Genomic DNA, 15,590 nt, shown 5'->3' with positions numbered 1-15,590 from the left:
CCTCTTAGAGAGAAAACCATACTGGTTCTTGTGTACTAATGCCGACTGTTGCTTTCTTTTATTTTCTTCAAAGTGTTGGATTTCTCCTTAGGGAGGTGTGACTTAACACTGCCAGCAACTCTCTCTGCACAGTGAGATAATCGCTCTAATGACCAAAGCGTCACACCGAAACTTCAGAGGGCCTTCGTGTGCCTCTCTGTGCCCATGGTGGTGCAGAGGAGTGGGTTCTGAGCGCCACCGCAGAGCAAATCCCTCTCACACCGTGGTCCTCACCACAGAGAAAACCATCTGTTCCACTTGGAAAGGGGCTTGGTTCCACTCGCCCTCCCCCCGCATCCCGGCTCTGGCCCCAGCTGCTGTGGTTCGATGAGCAGTGAGGGAATGAATCTCCTGCGTTAAAAATACTCTGGTTCTATTTAGATAAAAAGAAGAATCTTGCTTGCCTACACTGACATACAAAAATAGTCTTAGTGTGAGTAAATCTTCAAAGTTTTTCTCTGTGAAAATATCTAGTCTCACTTTTTTTTTTAAACTTACCATACAAATTTATTTATAGAGTGCCCTTCTTTCCTCCCACTCTATCAAGGCAGAAGGTTGCCACTCATCTTGTTCATGAGTCCTGAAATAATTTGCAGGGCCTTTGAAACATCATCTTGTTGCATAGTTGTGATGCAATGTGCTGCTGTTGCAGGAACATATCATATTTTAATGTGAATGTCATATTAGCTTAGACATTTAAGTCTTTACTTTAAGCACTTTGCACTGGTTTGTATTTTCACTCTAAGTTTGCAGTCAAAAAAATCTGCATGTAGTAACTTAAAATTTTACATTCTACGTGCAAACCGTTGCATGAAAAATTAATATCTAATACGAGAGGATTAGCAAGTGCAATATACTTTCCAAGCGTTTCTTAAAAATAGCTTTCACTGACACTGTAGCATCTCAATTCTGAATAATCTCAAATCTGTGCATATAGTAACAGAGGAACCACCTACTTTGTCCTCATAAACTGCATAAAGTGTAGCTGCGTGAAAAACCTGACTTCTGGAGTACAGTTCTGCTCCAGAAGGTATGATGTCTGGGGGGTTATTGAAAGCATTAATGCTTACACGAAACATTACTGCAAGCTTTCTAAATTCTTTCCTGTGTTTTAGAATGGCTCTAAGATCCTTAATACGGAATTTATTTTGCAGCGCAAAGAGGAAGGATAGTATTAAGCACAGACTTAAGGAAAACTCTGCCAAGGGGTAGAAATTTGTGGCAGAGGAGCCAAGACGAGGTTTTCTGGGAGGTGAGAGCCCATGTCTGTGCCCGGCCTTTGGCTCAGGCTGCCCAGACGCGATGGCTGCCAGCACAACTCCCCTGTAGGACCCCGGGGGTGCGGAGCGGGGACACCGGGCGCCCCCTCAGCTCTGGGCCGGGCCTCGGGCCCAGCCACCTCAGGCCTGGCTGAGGGGAGGAGGCGGGACTCGAACCCTCGACCCGCTCTGCCGCCTCTGCGCCCAAGCGCGCGGCCCAGCCCGCCGCGCCACGGCCGCTAGATGGCGGCCTCCCAGCGGGGAAGGCGCCGGGCCCCGCAGCGCCGAGGAGGCGCCTGGCGGCCGCGCCGCGCCACTGCCCCCTCCCTTCCCCCGGCAGCGACGGCGGCCATGGCCGGCCGGGCCCACGTGACGGCGCGGCGGCCAATGAGAGCGCGGCGGCGGGGGGGGGGCGCCGACTCTCGTCCCCGCGGCCGCCATTAAAGCGAAAGGGGCTCGGAATTAACCGGCAGGAGCAGCGCCGCGCCGCGCCCCCCGCCCCGCCCCGCCGCGACATGGGGGAGACGCGCTGAGGGGGGGAGCTGGCCCAGCACCATGCCGCGGCCGGGCAGCCGCCGACAGAGGCACCGCTGAGGGGGAAGCGAGGAGGAGGAGGAGGAGGAGGACGAGAGCAGCCGGCGGGGGCTTCGCGGCACCGACTCCGCCAGCAGCAGCCGCGGCGGGGCCGGGCTTTGTGGGGCTGCCCCCCCCTTCCCCCGCCGCCCTTCCGCCTGACGAGACCCCGGGGCCCGGCCGCCGCCTCCCCCCCCCCGCCCTGCCGAGCGAGGAGGGGGCCCGCCGTCCACCGCACCCCCCACCCCCCACCCGGCGCCTGAGGAGAGCGGGGGGCCCGGCCCGGCCCTGCCCTGCCCCGCCGGGGGCCCTCGGTGCTCGCTCCCGCCCCCCCCCGCAGAAGACACCGCTCCGTTTGAAGACTATCGTTTTTATATTTTTCCTCTTTCTTTCTTTTTTTTTTTCGCCTTTATTATTATTATTTTTTTAAGGGGGCAGCCCCTTTTTAAGGCGTCCCTCCCCGCCGAGCACACCCCCCCCCCCTTCCTCTTCCCTCAGCCCGAGGGGGGGGGTCTTGAGGGGCTTCGGCGGTAACTTGGCGGGGGCCGGGCCCCCCTGAAGAGACCCGCCCGGCCCCGTGGACTTTGTGGGGCTCCCCCCGGCCCCGGAGGACAGCTGGGGGGGCGCAGCCTCCCCGAAGACACCCCGCGATCTGCCCCTGCCTCCTCCCCCGAGCAGCCTGGGGATCGGCCTCCGGGAGCCTCCTCCAGCCGTCCCCGAAGAGACTCCGAGGGGCGCCCACAATTTCCTCCTTCCAGCCCTCGCCCCCCCCGTCCCTCCTTTCCCCACGGAAGGATTTTTACCCACCGGAGGATATTTTGGTTTTACCCTCTCGACGAAGAGTCTTTTCTTTTCGGGGAGGGGGGTGTTTCCACGGGGGAATTTAATCCCCCCGCTGGGCTGCTGAGGAGACTTTTGCGGCCTTTTTCTCTCAAGGAATACCTTCCCTCCCCTGCCCCCGCAGATGGTTTTTGGGGTACACCCCAGGCATTTTTTACTTGTCCAGCCTTTACGAATTCTTCAGACTTGCCTTGCTTCAGGCCCCCGAAGTTTGTTTTTATGATTTAAAATTTTAATTTATTGGAATATTTTTTTGGAGCGGGGGAGAAGAATCCGATCCCCCCCACCCTGTTGCCCTCGGACTCCGAAGAGACGAGCCTGGATTTTTCTCTCTCCCACTACCAACCCTTCCCAGTCATTCCGCTGTTTGCCCCTTTCTCATCTGATCACTAAAGAAACCGGGAGGAAGAGGAGGGAGGTTTCTGGATTAATTGCCCCCATCGGATTATTTATTTTCCTACTTCTCTTGCTCGGCATCTGAGATAAGAGGAAGGAGGGATGTCAACTGATTTTTACCCCTAGCCCCCTGGATTCATTACCCCGTTTTTATTCTCCTGTTGGATCAATTACCCCTTCACCTTACCTCCTCTCCCTCCCCTCCTTATGCGAATGAGAAGACAAGAGGAACAGGGAGGATTTTGATCTTAATCTCCTGTCGTTGGATTACTTACCACCTCCCTCTTTCTGGTCTCCCCTTCCGTGGTGGCTTTGCCCCCCCCACATTTGATATCCAGAAGAAGAGAAAACGTTCCGAGTTTCTCTCGCTCTCTCTTTTTAAAAATCGTTATTTTTTTTTTTTTTTAAAAACACCTCTCTCTTACACCGCTTTCCTCCCGGGCTATTTACCCAGCCCCTATTTCGTGTGTGTGTGTGTACGTATGTAAATCCCTTATTTAATTGCATTATTATTTGTGCGTGTGCCTCGCCCCCCTCCCCCCGTTCCCTCGCAGTGTCTGTCTCTCTCTCTCTCTCTCTCTCTCTCTGTCTGTCTCTTTCTTTCTTGTCGGAGGCTGTGGGATAATGGCGTGTGGGTTGTGGCTGTGAGGATGAGTTCCTGCTTCGTGCCGAACGGGGCCAGCCTGGAGGATTGCCATTCCAACCTCTTCTGCCTGGTGAGTGCCCGCCGCCGCGCCACGGCCGCGAGTGGGAGCGGGAGGCGGCCGGGGGGGGGAAGGGGGGGGGGGCAGGGGCAGCGCAAAGCCAAGCAGCCATTTTTAGCAGAGCTTCTGCTGGATGAGTCCTCGGAGTAGGCCCTGCCTGGAAGCAGCCAACTCTCCCATGCCCCTCCGGTCCCCCCCGCCGCCGCTGTCTGTCTCCCGTCGCCCCTCCCTCCTCTTTCTTCCTGCCTCGGCGCTCCCCGCCGCTCGCCTTCGCCTTCCCCGTCCTCGCCCGCAACTTTTTTTTTTTTTCTTTCTGCTTTCTCTTTAACCTTCCCGGCCCCGCCGCCCAGCTGGGGCAGGAGATCTCGCCGCTCCTTCTCGCTTTCTCGGCCAACTTTCCCCCCGCTTCCCCCCCCCCCCCCCCCCCCCCCCCCTCCGAGGGCCCCCTCGTTCGCTGCCTGCTTCCAGCCCGGAGCTCTGCTGGCGGTGGTACGCTCCGGGAGGCACTGGTGGCTTGGGTTTTGTTGTGCACCATTTTGTAGCCTTAACTCAAGTGCGAAAGCCTTCGGATGGATGATTTTTAAAGATTTATTATTATTTTTTTTTTGGTAGCTCCCAAACTAAATTCGGTTTAACCGCACCGCGATGCAATTTCTGGTGGCCGTGCTTCACCGGTATTTTTTTTTTTTTTCCCCTCAATGCAAATGAACTAATATTAGGTGACTGCCTGGTATTTGTTATTCTCGTCATAAGTAAAAAGCTGTGCCAAGCTGTTGTACTGGTATTTTTGGAGGGAGGGGAATCTGGACAGCCTGAACATGTCTGCAGACTGCATCAGGCCTGCAGCTCCATGTTACTGGTGCGTTTTTAAACCTTCAAGTCTTTCTAGAGTATCAACTGTTGCAGGCTCCCTGCCTTTCCTCTACATTTCTCCTGAAGGTAGGAAGGCTGCCATGTTAGGTTTAAATGTTGCAGTAATCTTAGGTGTGCTTGTTAGGAGGAAAAAATCGGTGACTTCTTAGCAAATGCCAGCGGGGCTCGGTCTCCCTTCTCAGACAGACCCAAGGGACAATGCCTCCCCAAAGCACCTTAAGGTGCCTGCGCTCAAGTGGAAAAAACTTCGTATTAAAACTCAGTGCAGTATTGGCTTGTAGATAATCCAGGAATTGTCTCTTTCCCACTGGGTACAGTGGTAGCTCTTTCACTTTATAAAGTCAAATGAATCTTTGCCCAGAAGGGGATTTAGTGGATCATAACCAATGATGTGTAATTTAATGAGAGAAACAGGATTTAAATTCTTAAAATGTGGTGTGAGAAATGAAAAGCGTGGTAGCTCAGAGTAAAATAAGTGCACTTGAGAAGCTTCCTGCGCAGAATAGAGCGTTTTACAATGGAGAAACTTGTGAAATTTTCTGAAGTTGTAGGCGACTGGAAAGATGTACGCCTGAGTTAGATTTGCTGTATTCCCTATATATTCTTATATATCTTGGGTTGTAAAAAGCTGTGTATGGATAAGTAAGCATGAAATGAGAAGCTATTTGCTAAGGCAAGTGCTTGAAAGATTGGGCAGTTGTAGTCTGCAAATAATTACATTGTCGCTCATTTTTCACTTTTGTTTTAAATCAAATCTGACTTTTCTCTCTGTAATATTAAAGATGAAGTGAAAATGAACAGCTCTTGCTTTACTGCAGTTATTAAAAGAGATTTTAAAATAAGGTGCCCAATTATTTCCAGTTTATCTTCTAAGGTACAGAAAACTTACAAGTATGATTACTGTTAAGTTTTGTTGGACTAATCCTTCCTTCCTTCCTTCCATTTGCCTCCTCCCGTGCCACCTTCTAGTTATAGCTGTGTATTTCTGTTGGGAATGTAACCCAGGGTCTGACAGTTGTTCTCTTCTTTCCCGCAGGCTGATCTAACTGGGATTAAATGGAAGCGATACGTATGGCAGGGTCCAACGTCTGCCCCAATTCTCTTCCCGGTCACGGAAGAGGACCCTATTTTGAGCAGCTTCAGTCGCTGTCTGAAGGCGGATGTACTCAGCGTTTGGCGTCGAGACCAGAGACCTGGACGCAGGGAGCTATGGATATTTTGGTGGGGTGACGACCCCAACTTTGCTGACCTAATTCATCATGATCTCTCAGGTAGGAAGAAATTAATAACTTCTTTTAGTCGGTGAAAGGATGCAGTTACTCGGGACATTCTCCTGCCAGCCGTTACAAAAATCTGTACAAGATAAACTGTTGTCTAGAGATAAGATAAATGTATTCCTACAATCTACAACTTTGATTTTTTATGGTGATAGTGGGAAGAACTCTCAGAAGAGCCGAATTATTACAGCAGTACACTGATCAAACAACTGCTGTCTGTGCTTAGGTGGTCTTGGACTGCTAGATAATCAAGAAACAAGTTTTTGCCCTCTGCTTTTTTTCTTTTGGGAATAAATAAATAAATAAACACAACCAAGCAAGTAAGCCTTTGAATTTGGGCAGCACCTTCTTTGGGCTTCTTGCGCCCAAAGCTGTGCCTGTGATTCAAAAATGACACCTTAGATGTATTTTGATCAGAGCTCCTTTGTTGGGCAATTGGAACTTTCAAATACTAAACCCCCTTTTACTGTGTAATAAAAAATGTAGAGAACTGGGCAACTCCTGAACCATGTGGAGTTGTTTAGATTGGAAGTCAAGTTGTTGCTGAGAAGTCCTCAAAAGGAGGCATCCGAAACTAGCTTCTTGGTTTTCGTACTTTTATGATTTCTCTCTCCCTTTTCCAGCGCTGTGAACCTGTCCTTGCTTTCAAACTTAGACTTGCCACTTTTGAAAGACTGACAGTATTTGTATTTCTCAATATCGTTGTGTTTTAAACTTGGCACTTTATTTTGAAAATGTTTAGTTGCAATGTTATGAAATTAAGCTTTCAAACGATCTGTGTGAGTCTGTTGGTGAGGCTACACTGATTCTAGGAAAAAAAAAAAGTCACATTACTCTAATTTCCTTTCAAATAATGTACAGTATTCAGGTTACTGAAGTGTAAAATGAGACCCAGGTTTGGTGACCTGGTAACCAGAAATTGTTAACGCTGTCTGTGTTTGTGGATAAGCTGAAGAACAAATACAAATTTGAAGTGCCACTGAGGAAGCTGACTTGAAACAGTTTAATAGTGTGTGGGATTTTTGTATAAAATAGGATGATCTGGAAAAGAATTGACGTAGTAAAATAATGTTTATTTTGTTTGAATAGTTGACTTCAAAACTGGGATGCTTCTGGTATTCCTGTCTGTCCTGGAAATAAAACTTTGCATCTTAAATGTTACTTACATTGTAGGTTGCTTGATATTCTATTGCATTTATGGTTTCCTTATTTTTGCCCTATGAATAACCTCAGTCTTGACCTGCAGGGAACATCCTTTATACAGCTGAGATGTGACTTAGGGCAGGCCCAGGCCCAAAATAGCACTTAGCCTAAGCAAAGACCAACGCTTGTGTGAAGGCATCTGTGTAAATTTTGTGTGCTGTTGGCTGGTGGGATTAAAATGAGACGAGTACGTTACATATTTATGTGTGTGTGTTTAAGATCAAATACAAGTTAAGCCATTTGGAGACTGCCTTTCTGCTCTAGCTGGCCATCAAAGTCTTGTTTGAACAACTTTCCTTGCGTTCTTTCTCAAATCTATCTAGTAGTGACTTAGGACGAAGGTGCCTCTTGAGGATAGCGGTGTTTTGTAGCTGAACTTTCAGATCAGTGTGTATTTGTATTTTAGAGGTTTACACTTTCGCACAGGTAGCTAAACACACATCATCCTAGGCGCGTGTCAACTCTTAACCTCTCCTCGTGTATAAGGGAGAGCTAGTAGAGGATTAGAGTCTCCCAAGCATGTCTTTGCAATTGTTTGGGGTATTTTCTTTGTTAGGTCACCTGTGGATGTCTGCACTTCCAGAGAGAGGCTGCTCTACGTGTCTTGCTATTAAGTATTTTTCCACAGAAACGCTTACTGCTCGTGAGATTGTTACCTGCCTCTGTGTGTAGACGTACCTGACGTCATGGTTTTAGCAGGCAGGTTTTTTCTCCCCTTAATTAAAAGGGGACGTTATAATCTCTTAGAGCGTGTTAGTCTGCTTGGTTCTTATATGGCCAGAATTTGATAAAGATATTAATTGGCTGCGTTGTGGAGGAGATGGCTGAGGAGTGCCTGCACCTGCATTTTCTCTCTTCCCTGTTACACAAAATCTTAATGTGAACCTCATATAAGAAAGAATTATGGCTGAACCCAAACAATGTTATCTGACCTTTGTCATAGACCTAATGGATTTTTTTCATTGGTGGACAATTTCTGCTAGTAATTCACGTTGCCCTGTTCTCCCTGTGATTGCTTGTTTCATTTTCAACGGGAAAGATAAATTACTTCCTGGCAGAGGCTTGTTACTTGCAAAATTGATTGGAAATTGTTTGCTGCTGATGGTTGAGGTGCTGCCTCATTTAGAACTTTCCTGCTCAGTAGGTGAGGAATTGCCCTGAAGACCTGAGGGAGGGAGGCACAGAGGGGTAAGAGCAGGCTGCTGCTGGCATGGCCTTCGTGTCCCCTGGCATGCTTCTTGTAGGGAAGTGGGGCTTGGAAGAGCTGTAGTTAGAAATCTGCCGGGGTTAACAACTTTGATTCTGGCTTCGTTTGGCGTGAAACTGTTCCTGGTAGGGAGAGGTCAGTATTTGGACAGTTTTTGTTAATTTTTTTTGGTGATTTGTAGTTTCAATGAATAATGGACGTTCAGTGTCTGGAACGCATCCCAGTCATCAATCCTCAGAGATCTGAAATAAGGCACCCTTCAAGAATCTCTTTATCAAGTGCAGAAGTGCCTTCCCAAAATCATTTTAAAAGGGAAAACGTAGGGTTTTGCGGGTGTACATCTATGCATAGCAGATGCGAAAAAAACCTCTCTCTCTCTCGTCAGCCTGTGCATTCTAGAAGTTCCGTCTTTGCCCCAGAGATGTGTTTGAATGAGTGCTAGTGGCTATATCTGAATTCTCGTATCCAGCCTTGGATAACAGTCTTGTTGATGGTCAGGGATTGTTGTTGCCTGGGGGCATGTCAAAAGGAGACTTGTTCAGAGATGGTAATTGATCAGTAATATTGACTTCACTCAATCATTTTTTCTTTTCCTTCCCTAGGAAGAGACTTACTGTATGTAACTCCAAAGAAAAGCATAAGTCTATTTCTCCCTCAACATAGCTAGGGGCAGGCAGAAGTTAGTGAAATGTTATTTTATCCTCCAACGATCTCAAAGGTTATGTTTTTGTTGTGACAGTGAGGCTTGATTATAGTAATTTCTGCAGCTCAGACCTTAAAGTAGGACATCTCATCAAATTTCACAAGGCAATGGTCTCTCACTGGTCTGATCAACAGTTATTTTATTAGATGGGTTCTCTGTTTTGTTTTAACTACCTATACATTTTTAAATTGATAGTAGATAGTTTCAAATTTGAGAGCAGTTGGGTATGAATTATGTACAAGACAGTCCCAAGGAAATGGTTACGTTTTGATTAATGCCTGGATAGGGGAATGCTTCAGTGTGCCTTTGACCTTCAAGTTGCATCTCTTAAATGGTGGGCTATAAGGTGCCTTTTTCCTTCTGGTGTCTATTAAATCTTGCTAACTTACTTTAAAGAGTTTTCTTTGTATCTGTCATACATCAAGGTAACCAGATTTTTGTTTGCTGAATGGTTTTCCTCACGCTTCCGTGAGGGATAAATGTATAAACATAATTTTGCAGCTGGCCTCGCTCAGTACAGGGAGCTTGGCTTGCCTGTGGTGGATGCCAGTGCTCCTGCACGTGTAATAAGAAAGCATTAAGGGTGTTCCTTGCTGTGTGGGGCACTGGTGCTTTGGCATTCTCCTGTCCTCCATGTCGGAGATAGATGTGTCCTCTTCAGCAAAACTGCAGATGAGCATTATGCAGAAATTACTGACTCGGACTCTGTAAGACTTCCGTGACTCGGTATGAGGACCAGCTTGAAGGTGGTGGTGAACTTTTTTCCTTTTTTTTTTTCCCCCCATTTCTACTGCTAAACATGCATGTGAAATATACGTGGAGTAAGGTGAAAAATACTTTGTCATAGGAATGGATTTTGTGTCATACGCTGGTGTGAGGTACGGTGTCACATGCGTAACGTACCTGCTCATTATGAGCCATGAGCCCATGATTGCCGAGGATAAGCTGGAACAACGTATCTGCTTATGGTATTACTCAAAGGCAGCGTGGAGGAGGCTATTAGAGAAACACGCAGTGAAAAAGTTGTTCAGCTTTTCTTTCCTTGTGGCCAAGTAAAAGAGCTCCACACCAGTGAAACTTAGAGCTTGCAAGTACTGAAGGAAACTTGCTACCTTGTTATCCCCATAAGGCAGCACAGTTACATACTTATAAAATGTAACTTGTAGGTTTTTAGTACATGGAAAAAAAATCTGCTAGGAAGAGAAAGCATAAAGATGTGGCATGCAATGCTGGTAAAGGGCTGGCACTGCAAAATCTAACTTATAGTGGTGTGGAATATTTTGAGGATGGTGTTCTGGACAGTAGCTGCTGTTTTGGATTGTCTGTCAGTTGATGAAATTTTGTGACTGGTTGAGGTAGCTGGAGTCTCTTCAGTGGATGTGGACGAGATACAGCCCTGCCCTGTAAGTTGTCTGTCTTGGGTTCTGAAGTTGGTATTTTGGAATTATAGTCAGCGCTTTCTAAACACAGAATGTTGCTTCTCACTTTTGTAAGGGACGTGAGCCCTTAAAACTATAAAACAGTCTTTCATTAGGTTAACTGAATAATTCTTAGTTTGAGCAACTTTGTTTAATCTAAAGTATCTGGAGTTAAAAATCTTTTTTTTTTTCCTTTCTTTAAAGGAGACCTTTATTTGTTATTTTACTATTGTATTATTACAGTGTTGTATACAGCAACAATTTCACACTACTTTGCTTATTATACTTCCCTCGTAATCTGACGCTTCCATAGGAAGTGTGATTTGATTGTATAAATCAGTTTTGCATCCATCTATTTCTATAACTGGCTTGCTGTCAAGTGATGACAGAAAGAAAGCCCATGAAAGTAAGTAACACTTCTTAAAGCTGCTTCTAAGTCATAATACAAGGAGCGGATTTTTCCTCTGTGTAATTGAAGTAATGGGGGGGGGGAGTAGTCCAAAGTGCTGGCTTGACTGTGACTTGTGTCTTTGCGTAGGTTATTTTTAGAGGTTTGTTGTGCATTAGGAAGACATTTTTAATGGCATGGAAAACATATTCAGCCTTTTCAACAGGTGATGCTTACCGATGTTTTGCTGGTATGGGCAGCTAGATGTTAAAAGGAAGGAGGAGGAAAATAGACATTCTTTAAAAGCGTTCTTAAAAATGTAATTTTTACTAGTGTATACTTCTCCATTGAGAAATACATCAAAAAAAATTAAAAATTGCTATTCTAACAAAACAACAACAACATATTAAGCAACGTTCTGCTTCTTAGTAATCCTTGGTTCTTCAATTTGACTAAAGGTCTGTAGGTAGCAAATACCCTTTAGAATATCTGCCTTGAATAGAACAGGGAGGTATGGAGAGGCCGCTTCTCCGGAGTTCCCTAAAAACAGCAGGGCCTTTGTGTCCTGAGCGTGCTTCCAAACTCCTGCTTCCCAGCGTGCTTGTCCAAGAGCACCGGAGGGACAGGAGGGCACGGTCAGTGACAGCGAGCTTTTTTTTACTGCTTCAGGTGGATGTGGGACGAATGTGAAGTAGAACACAAAGGTAATGAAAGCAAACGGCCTTCTGAAACTGTTTCATTAATTCGGGATGGTGATGGTATCAGGGAGGCGTTCACTGAGGAAAGTTTGCTGTTTGCATGTGTTACGAAAATTTCCTTTTCCTGACCATTGTTTCCATTAGTTTTTCTCCTAATTTTGTAGGTTCTTGTAAGGAAAATTCCACTTCATGTGTGGTGTAAAGAGGGAGGGAGGAAAATTCCTTATAGGAGGATAATATATGTATATATTTGTTTAATGCGTTGACATAAATTTCTGCCACAGAGCAGTTGGCCAGTTTGGACAGCTAAGAAGGCTAATCAAAAATAAAAAGTTTGTAATCAAAATTAAAATATTTGTAACTTCCAGGTTACCAGAGCACTTTTGTGGATATCACTTGTCTGAAGTGAAATCGTGGCTTAACACCTTCTTAAAATGAATCAGCAACTCGTTTTGGTTTATTACGACTATCGGGTTGAACATTTACCGTTATTCTGTTTAAAAAAGATTAGAAGACAAAAGTGTCTGTTCCTCTCCCTTCCATAAAAGGATTTTTAATGGTTTACTTTGCACAATTTCTATTAAGTAGGAGGATTTTTTCAGTTGTTGGGAAACAATAATTTAAATGAAGAAGACAAATATTTGGGAGGTCTGAGCTGATGATGTATTTCTCCCCTTCCATCCCTACCAAAAAGGGGGTTGGGCTGGGGCTGATGACTAAACAGACTTCAAAAAGACGCAGAACACTTACTGTTATTTTTCTGCATGAATTTGAATAATGTTCTGAAATGAGGGTATCTTTTAACTGCCATCCTATTTAACCTTGCCTTTCTTTGGCAAGATGCACTTCAGCTTGATATTTTGGACCCCAGATGCTCTTTCCGATCAGCAGGCGTGTTTGTAGCATGCTGTCTTTTTAAATTCTAGAGTTTTAATTGTAATTTCCCTCTAATGCCTTACACTTACCCCACATAACATGCTCATCTTTTGCAATTCCTAAGGGCTCTCCTAGCTTAGTTTACTGCTGAAACAATGTAGTGGCAAGTTCTTGCACGTAAACTTTTGTTAGTAACTTGGTTGTCAGCACAACTGTTAATGTTAAATGCAATGCTTAGTGCTTTGTAGTACCCTCTGAAAATTGAAACTTCTCGTTTGTGTCCACTGTATGACCATCAAAATGCAAGCTGTGAGTTACGCTTCGGTGTACGTGCGACTTCAGCAGCTTTCCTCTCATTGATATACTAATATATCAAAACAAAATTAGGCAGAAAGTCTGCAAATAGCTCTTTGTTTCCTCCCATTATAGGCGATTGATGCAGGGGATGTTCTTGAAATCATTTTTTAAATTACAAAAGCCATACACAAACCAACTATTTAACCTTTGAAATGGTGTGGAGTTTATTGTGCAGTTAAAGTCCAATATCATTAAGCTTTGTAGTTAATGTTTGCTCTATTGAGCTGCTTGTTTGCCACCAGTTGAGCAGTATGCGCTGAGCAGCAAAGCTGCCTGTAGGATAGGGTTGCTCATTTGTGTGTGTCTACAAATCTCCGGGCCGGGGAAAAGGTGTCCTCTTGGCACCAGCGTTTTATACCCTTTGACTTTGGACCTTTGTTGCTTTTTGTTGCAAGCTTCTTCTCTGATGTTTCTTTAGTGAGTTACTGTCTTACAGTGTAGCTTTGCAATCAGAAAAACAAGCTTTCACTGAACTTCCACAGTGGAGTTAGGGGAAATTCATGGTGAGGTCTCTTAGGAAATGCAGTTCCTTGCTTTTCCGTGTCTTCACCGGAATTATTTAATGTAATGATTCATCTGTAGTGATGTGCACCTCTTCATTTATAAATTATGGGGCAGGTCTGTTTATGCTTCTATCCCTCAGAGAAGGATTCTGGGACAATGAGTAATTTTCTATAACTCCCAATACAGATCTGGTGTGGAAATGCACATTTATTTGTCTGGAATCTAGCAATACACAGGTACGGTCCCCATGTTCTAGTTGCAGTAGCATCCTGAAATTTCTTCCTCTGTCATCCTTGTCCTAAACACTGTTTATTGTAATGATCTGTAGAGTTTCTTCCTAAATAAAACTCTTAGGTGTTTGGTTTTCTCCATGCTCTCTAATTTAAGGGTATTGAGACTTTACTTAATACTATTGCAACCTTTTAAGCTTCTAAGTGGCTTCCAGATAAAGGTGAAGGGGCTTATTTCAAAGGGGGATTTAAAATGCAAGGACTTGGCTGCATTACTGGGGTTTTCTGACCATGAAGCAAACCAGTGGAAAGCTGTTAGAACCAAAATCCTCTCTGAGGGAGAGGTGAACAGGCAGGTTGCCGTTGTAAGACCTCGTATGTGGAACTAAATCTGAACCCAAGCCTCACGCCTTGGAGGTGTGCAGAGAAGGCTCAAGGGGCAGTAAATATGGAATATTTTATATATTGTGTGTGTGTGTGTGTGTATATATATACACACACACACACACACGTGGGATATGGGCAACCTGTTCTAACTTTGAACTCTGAGGGTGGGAGCAAGTGACCTCCACAGGTCTCTTTCAGCCTAAATTATTCTGTGGCTACCCAGAGACTGAAGTAAAAATACGTCTCCTTATCTATGTCAGGCAGTCTGGTAGTCTCTGCAGTTACTCGGAGCATAATAGCGATGGCGGTGTAAGAATAACTGTGCTAGGTTAGTCCAAGGTGACCAGTAGCAGATCCTTAGGGATATGTGTCAAACGTGATGCACAAGCAATCGTAGGCATAAAGGTAAGGCCGGATTGTCCGTAATTTAAGGACAAGATCTTGAGTTTCCTTATGTTATCTTCCAAATTAGCACGTTGATGGGAATGAATGACACCAGGTATGCATTGAGAGAGGTTACAGGATCCTTGAAGCGTCCCTCACTTTACTCACGTAATGTGGCTGCCTTTGTAATTATTTGGACCGGTGTGTGGACTTCTAGGGCCTGCAGACTGTGTGTTCGAACTCTGATTACAAGCCAGAGTGGTTAAAGAGATTACAGCATCTTGTAATGAATCTCGCTTTCCGATGTGGCAAATCAACTTGGCTTGCGTAAGTTGGATTCCAGGCCTGTGTTGGATTTGTGGGGCATGTAAAATCTCAGTGTTTCACTTCAGAATTGTACCAGTATGAACTGGGCCTTGTCTTTCTGCTTGCTGTTCTATTTACATGCAGAAGTGTCTTATTTTGTTTGTTCTGGGTCTTAAAAAAAATATAGTAAATACAGTTGTGCATATCTTCTGGGGAAAAGGTTTAGGTTGTTCCTACCAGCGTTGTCTGAAGCTGGGTGGTGTTCCCTCCCTGCTGCTCCCCCCCCCTCCATTAGCGAATGGATGACCATTAAGGGTCAGTTAATCATTGATCTATGTGCCTGGCTCTTCAGTCAGTGGTAGCTAAAGACATAAGGATATATTAAAAATCTGGCTTTGGGCAAATTTTTTTTTTAAAGCATAACTATCCGCTAACTTTTCAGGATAAGTAGCTCAGACCACTCAAAACATGAGGCACCTTGCAAGCAGATCAGCATATACACTGTTTTTGCAGACTGCAACATGTAACTTACTGGTGCTAGTTTTTTTCCTTTTGTTTACCAGCAGCCTTGAATCCTTTTTTTTTTTTTTACGGGGGGGTGGGGGTGGGGGTGGTGGAGATTTATAACATGAGTAGAATTATCTGAAAGTTACAGGCTTTTTGTTTTTGTGTTATGCTGTGAATATCTTAAGAGCTTGTGAGAGAGGAAAGAATTTTATGATATGTCTAGTACACGAAATAATAGGATGTAATTCAATATTAACTTATTTTTTTCTCCTTTGCCTTGTAGAAGAGGAAGATGGTGTTTGGGAGAATGGACTTTCTTATGAATGTCGCACTCTGCTTTTCAAAGCTGTTCACAACCTGTTGGAGAGGTGTTTAATGAATCGGAATTTTGTGCGCATTGGGAAATGGTTTGTGAAGCCCTATGAGAAAGATGAAAAACCTATAAACAAAAGGTAGGATGT

The 15,590-nt window shown here is 45.0% G+C and overlaps 1 protein-coding gene across 1 annotated transcript in view; it reads left to right on the top strand.

Moving 5' to 3' along the window:
* The first annotated feature begins 1,710 nt into the window (after positions 1-1,710).
* Positions 1,711-15,590, top strand: part of MED13 (mediator complex subunit 13) — a 59,222-nt gene continuing 45,342 nt past the window's right edge. The window contains exons 1-3 of the mRNA XM_080562995.1: positions 1,711-3,823; positions 5,721-5,955; positions 15,413-15,581. Coding sequence (XP_080419121.1) covers positions 3,758-3,823; positions 5,721-5,955; positions 15,413-15,581 — 470 coding nt within the window. The 5' untranslated portion in view covers positions 1,711-3,757. The remainder of the gene's footprint in view (positions 3,824-5,720; positions 5,956-15,412; positions 15,582-15,590) is intronic.

Source organism: Anser brachyrhynchus, assembly GCF_964034855.1.
Source record: "Anser brachyrhynchus genome assembly, chromosome: 20".
In the NCBI taxonomy this organism is placed as follows: domain Eukaryota; kingdom Metazoa; phylum Chordata; class Aves; order Anseriformes; family Anatidae; genus Anser; species Anser brachyrhynchus.
The sequence above is the reverse complement of the archived record's forward strand: the minus strand, read 5'-3'. Positions and strand labels throughout refer to the sequence as shown.